This window comes from Limulus polyphemus, unplaced genomic scaffold (assembly GCF_000517525.1).
Source record: "Limulus polyphemus unplaced genomic scaffold, Limulus_polyphemus-2.1.2 Scaffold2028, whole genome shotgun sequence".
NCBI lineage: Eukaryota > Metazoa > Arthropoda > Merostomata > Xiphosura > Limulidae > Limulus > Limulus polyphemus.
The window spans coordinates 66,075-73,160 of NW_013667638.1; the positions used below are offsets into that span (position 1 = coordinate 66,075).

The 7,086-nt window shown below is 29.9% G+C and overlaps 1 protein-coding gene across 1 annotated transcript in view; it reads left to right on the top strand.

Annotated features, from left to right (window-relative positions):
* Positions 1–3,435, top strand: part of LOC106465719 (secernin-1-like) — an 18,160-nt gene extending 14,725 nt beyond the window's left edge. The window contains exon 9 of the mRNA XM_013925956.2: positions 16–3,435. Coding sequence (XP_013781410.1) covers positions 16–264 — 249 coding nt within the window. The 3' untranslated portion in view covers positions 265–3,435. The remainder of the gene's footprint in view (positions 1–15) is intronic.
* The last annotated feature ends 3,651 nt before the right edge of the window (positions 3,436–7,086 follow it).

The window sequence follows — 7,086 nt, forward strand, 5'->3', positions numbered from 1 at the left end:
TTTTTTTCTTCTCAGATTCAACCACGTTTTCAAAAGACAGTCGATCGTAGTCATGTCTTGTATAGATACCACCAGAGGGCCTACTCGGTGATGACGGGTGATGGTGACGAAGGTGAGGAGCTGTGTAAAACCATGCAAGAGTTGGAATCAAAATGCTTGCAGGATATGGAGAGATTTCTGGATAATTTCACTCCTGAAAACTATAGTGATGCTGCAGACCTTTTTAAAGATATAGTAGAATCTGAAATAAAGTTTTATAAGTAACTACAAGTAAGGAAGGGTGGGTTAAAAGTCAAACCTTAAGCATTACCTTTTCTTTTCCTATAGGGCCTTGCAAGTTTACTTATTGCTAAGCATTATCAAATATACGTGCATTTGGATAATTGATCCCACTCCGATTTTACAGCAGTGATGTCCACACACACGCTTCTAACAGATGGAACTAGCTAAGTGATTATTAGGTATACATATACTCTAGTTGTTTCTGTTGCATAAAGCTTCGTGTCCTGGTAGCAGTGCTTGTAGGCTGTTGAATAATCTTTTTGAGTCTGAATAGTTACAATGAAGTTAATATTTTGTCAAACCAGCCGTATTACTACATCATCAACAACTTTGTAGTTTAAATATTGGAGGTGTTTGTGGTTACAAATTTATTTTGTAGCACATTCTTATCGTAGTGTTTTTAAATTTGAAACTTCTTGCAGTGCGTGTGTGCTCACATGTCTCACCTAGAAAAGTATATAAACTATCTTTTTATGTATTAGCAGTGTTTCTTGTGGATATTTCAACACTGAATACAATACTCAATCTGTGGTAGCTACATATTTCAGTACATGTTTGTGCTAAAACACAGGATTTCATGTTATGCAGTTTGTTGAAGAATAAGTTTCAAGTAGTTTGTATTTAAACTTTGTTATATGATCAAACCACGTGATTGTCGCATGCTCTTTAATGGTTGAAGAAGTTTCTAACTTTAACTCATCCTATAGATCAGGTTCAACAACATAACACAATTTTTAGTTTGTCTTCATAGTTGATTTGATTTTAACAGTTTGAAAACACTATTTCTAAATTCATGTACTAGAGTCTACAATCCAAAATGAACCACAGCAAAGAGAATACACTTAAAGTAAGATTTCTCTTAGGTTTATTGTCTGTAATATTTAAGATAAAACCTGCATATTCTTTTAATTTAGAAAAACAGATTTTTGTATTTACATCCAGAATTCATATCTTTCTATTTCTTAATGCTTTAATGGGTCATTATTAATTACCCTAGGTAACAAAATTAATTAGTATCTTGCATGCTTGTTTTTGAGTTTTTATGGTGATATTGTGTGATATACTTGTATATTATGTTTAACTTTATTTCTGTGATATATTTCTTTTTGTTTTATAATTACAATGAAACTTTCCTTTGAGAAATTATAATTTGATACAAAATCCTTAACCATACAGATGTTTTTCGTGATACTTGCAAAGTTGGGTAGTTTCCAAGCATAAGAATATGATATATTTGTATATTATGTTTAACTTTATTTCTGTGATATATTTCTTTTTGTTTTATAATTACAATGAAACATTCCTTTGAGAAAAATTATAGTTTGTTTTTCGTGATACTTACAAAGTTGGGTAGTTTCCAAGCATAAGGATGTAGTTAGTTTTGTAATAGATTAACAAAAGAATAATAATTGAATATACTTGCATTATGGCTTTATTTACAAATTTTTTCTTCTCTCTCTCTCTCTCTCTCAAAGTAAAAGTTTACTGACTCAATTTTCATCTTACCTTAAATAAATTCCACAATATTTTTAACAAACTGTAATAATGATAATGTTTAAATTTGGGTTCAGCCTCTGTAGTTCATTATCGTATACCTTGCTTTTTTTTTATTAGTTATTTAGTCCACTTTTTATACTTAATGTATGGGTTGTGGACATTGAAATTTAAACTGATAATAAGGTATTGTTCTTCTAGTGACTTCATAAAACTGATCTAATGCTCTATCAGGATCCATATTCAACCAACTTTCCACTATATTTGTGTAATGTTAGTAAACTTAAATGGGGGTGGGTCTGCTTTAAGTGACAAAATCTTTAACTTTTTCTGACTTTCTTTTTTTTTGTTGTCGTTGTTGTTTGCTAACTGAAGAAAGTTATTGTGCTACCCAATTATAATCGTATTGGTAAAACATCTCAAGCTTTAATAAATGCTGGGGTTTTGTGTTGCTCATTGTCATATTTTGTTATACTTTAAACATGCTGCTGTAAAATAAATTTATGAATTACGGATTATTGTTATCATATTTATTTAATAACAATTGATTAATGTAAACGTTTTTCATCTTAACACTTGTCACTGGAGGTAAATTTTATGTAGTATATTTTTTAGTCTTGAGAGTAAAATTCTCGGTACTGGTCCGTAACTGTGCTAACAATTTACATTCCTTTTATCCTATTTGAACAAGTGGTATCAGTTGATTGTATAAAACTATGAAAGACAGTTTAATAGTGTTTTCATACAAAGGTATAACTCTCCATGCAAGTAGAAAGAGTGATAATAAAGAAAAATGTGAAGGTTAGGTTAAAATGATAAATTTCTAAATTTTATCTTCCATGAAGAAAAACTTTTTTATTGATTACTTAATTCAGTATACTATTTCATTAGTCAATTAGAATTATTGATAAAACTCGTGCATTTTTTACCTACTTCAGTGCAATCCTACATCTTTAAATGCTCTGAACAGTGAAAACCAAAGAATTTAACACAGTCCTCATACACACAAGTCTAGAGTTTTGATTTATTGAAAAGCTAAGTTTTTTTTGAGATAAATATTTCAGTAATATATGAGAAAAGAGAGCTGTTCTCTTACAGTGTTAAGTCAATTTTTTTTTTTTTAAAGTGTAAAGAAAAATAAAATAACCTGTTCTGAGGAGTATGTAATGCCCTAGTTCAGGATGTACAATAATCGGGGGATATTTTAGTCAGAGTAGTAGGTATGTGTATTTATTTTCATGTTTTATTTATTGTTTACTGTACACAGCTAAAGATTACCATGTAATACCAGATAATATTGTGTAATGTTGTTTTTGGAAAAATACTTAATCTGCAATGCAAACTAAAATTATTTCTCTCTGTGTGTCACTTTATAATGGAAATGATTAAATAAATAACATTCAAAAGTTAACAGATTTACAGACATATATTACTTCTGTCTTCTCCTACAACAGTTTTATGTTCTTATCATATGTTATTTTCTGTTATTTGTTTGCAAGCTTTGTTACTGTTTTGTGGTATAATATTATTGCTTATTTCATGGTCTGGTATATTTACAGTTTATTGCTTTATTTTTTAGTTCTTTACACCTACACCATGAAATAAAGCAAAATGTTTTTTTAAATTAATAAAGAATTCTGCATAAATTGTATAGTCTGTTAATTTATTTTTGGTTGTCTATAAAGAATAAACTATTTGGCACTTAGCAAATACATACAAGACTTGTGTTGTTTCTGGGAAGAGAAAAGAAATGCAAGCATTATTTGCAAGAAACCTTACATTCTGATACTAATTTACGAATTTCTTTTAACCCTAAAATGAAATTTATCATACAGAAGTTATTGGATGTTATCATCATCACAATATCTGGCAAATGATAAAAACCACTGTGGTTGTTTTATAATAACTTAATATTAGACCTTTTGAACAATGCAACTGTTTCCATTTGTTCAATATTTGAAAACGAGTTCTTTCTGCCATTTGTGTAACAATTTTTGAAAATGGTCATTTTCATCTACATAACTATAAAAGGGACTTAAAGCTGTTTGAGTAATTTTCAATTTCTTCTTTCACTCTGTGACACACAAATTTTCACCATAATTCCATTAATTGCTAAGAACAGAAACCTCTACTCATATTGTAGTTATAATTGCAATTGTATAACAAATTAGTTTTATATGTGGGAATATTGGTAAATAAAGATTCAACACCCAGATTAATCAATTATATACACTAGTTTCATTTTGAGTTTACTTTCTGATTAAGTATTTTATTACAAGTTAAAGCTCTTACAGTAAAGAAGTTTTTTTTATAATGAACAGGTATGTTTTTTTCAATCACTAGTGAGTGTACTCGAGAACAATCAAAATGTAGTACCTATTCTAAACAATTTCCTTTACTGTAAAAGCAAGTTTTATTGGGCAAATTTCTTGATAAACATCCTTGTTAGTCATGTTTTTCTGTTAATCGGTAGTCGTTAAACTTTATGTAATGGGATCTTTAGCAAGCTGGATGAATTTTGTTTTATCACAGAAAACTGGATAACCTTTATTTCTTTTTCATAATACTCAGTTTAAAATCAAGATTTTTATTCCCTTTTTCTGGTTTGGTAACTGTAATACTGTTATTTTTTGTTTAACTGTCTCAATTTCTTTTTTAACTTCTAGAGTTTGGCATTAAAATTAAAAGCCAGGTAATCCAAAACTACCGACAAGTTTCAACATTATTAAGCTTAATATTCAAAACTGGGTAAGCTTTTTTTTTCGGTAATATTTAAACTTGAATGTCAGCAGAAAATTATGAACTTATTTTCCTAGGCAATAAGACAAATTTTAAACATCTGTTGAGTGGATGTTTTTATATATTGTATAACATATAGTTTAATAATTGCATATATGTGTGTGTGTGTGTCTGAACTTCCCACTAGAGCATGCTACCTACTCTGAGTGAAACTAAAAATCAACCTGGTAATGATTATAGCCAATTAAATATCATGTAAAACTTCCACGATTATAAGCTGCAGAAACAATACTGTCGAATTTCCCATAAGACTATTAAAGGCCAGAACTTTAAAAAAAAATTTTGTTTGCATTTACCCATAATTCAAAAAATCATGTAATAAAAAAAACTGATTTATTTGCGAAAGTAGTTTATTAAAACTTAAGACCAGTGTCTGAGCAAAAATTAGCACATAAAATGATTAAAACGAAAACAATCATTATAGGCAATGAATATTTTTTTCCAAAAAAATAGAACATTAATAAATAATGGGGTAATTTAAAATTCAGATCGATAATATTCAATTTAGTGTATAGATCGTATATCAAATTTAATGTGGATAAATTATGATAAAGAATAAATTTGCACGTCTAATTTACAGTTTATTTTGTGCGACGTTTCGAGAGGTCCGTCGTCAAGTGGTAAAGACCGTGTTATAATGGTATTAGGCCTAAATAAGTTTTCATTTAGATGTGTCAATTTATTATAATTTCTCCAAGTTTTTCTTCTTGAGAAACAACACTTATTTACAAATTTAATGTCCTGAGTTTATTATTTTAACGAAGAAATGATGATATACTCCATGTGATGAATGCGGAAAGAAAGCATTAGTTTTATTGTAATATCGAGTTTAACAGCGGTTTAATTTTGGTGCATAATATAATGTCAAATAATTCACTTCTTTAGAACTTTATACATAAAACAGAGTAAATTCTGAATACACGTGTATATTTTCCAAAGGAAAAAAGTTTGTTCGGTGTAGTGTTTCTTTATTCATTTTGCTGAATTTATAAGACCCAAAGGTTTTCTTGAATTGTGGATTGACCGTACAAAAACAACAACAACAAAAAAATAAAAAAAAACGTTCAGACATTCTGCAATTCAAGTTCATTCGAATTGTGTCTATTTTAACTTAAGAATAAATTGTGCTACTGAATGTACAAAGGAGGAGAAGGATACCAAAAGCAAGAGACAAGACATATCTGACAAACTTGCATATAGTTCTAAGTCATCCTAGTAATAAGAATTTGTAAGTGAAAGTAAATAATGATTATAATAATATGTTAACTACGCTATATCTGCTATATCCAATGAGCCAGTTTGTACAAGTTTCTGTACCGCCTATTGAAATAGGCTACTTTCCTAGCTTTGGACACAGGAACAAAGGCTACATTTTGTAATCTTTAACCTGTAAAAGTATTAACACACCCTGATGGTTAATACGGGTGGGATTGACTATAGGCAGAGACCACATGAAAATTTAGAAATATTGCATGAATATACCTGAATAAAGGTAAATCATGTACAAGTTATGATAAGATGAAATTAACACTTGTTCCAGCTATGACATAAAACAGAAGAAAAAAAAATTATATCTGGGCACTTAAAACTGTTAGTAGTAAACACAGAGAGAAACACATCAACTATTATTTCATTATACATTGAATATTTTTACTGGAGTTTGCGAAATAAGCATACATATCAGTATGTTTGTCAAACAGAATACACCATTAATGGAGAAATTATCAATATACAGGATTAACTGAACAGTAAAATATTTTATATGATACAAAGCTAATAATTACAAACGGTTTAACTTCAAAATATTACGATTTCGTTTCTTGCCAGGGCAGCTTTTATAAAGAATTAGATGTTTTTAGAGTATGATGCAATCTGGCCTTCATGTAGAGAGACGCTTGGGTGACAACGTTTTTCTGCTCCACATTTGGTTAGTATTTTAGACTTCTAACGAGCATGAAACACTAGGGACGCGAGGAAACTGTTGTGGTTAAGTACACAACAACAGGGGGGAATACTGTATCTATTTATAGCGATGTTGAAAAGGAATTAACACGCTGACTCTTGATAAACGGTTGGGAAAGTAAAGTGCGCGGGAAAATTCGGGATATGTAACAAATAATGTGTAAAAATAATTCTCGTGACTGAAAACGAGGGAAATATATTGCAATGCGTAATTAGCATATTTATTAAACACAAACCAAAACTGGGAATAACGTCACTCATTTTGTTAGTTTTTAGTGCATATAAACAGCGAGTGTATATTATATGTTCATACACGCTCTGTAAACGGCAGTATAGTTGAGCAGCAGCCAATAGCAGTATTTAAACCTGCTGCTTGGAGCGCTGTGGATAGGATAGCCTGCTTACACTTTTCGGACTGAATGGACCCTCTTAGCAACATAAGAATCTTTGTCACGTGCACACTTAAAGTTAGTCCCTTCTGAAAGTTATGAGTGCTGTCATATTTCTTCAGTTTTTAAACTAATATTTTCATTTGTTGGGTCGGTTAAT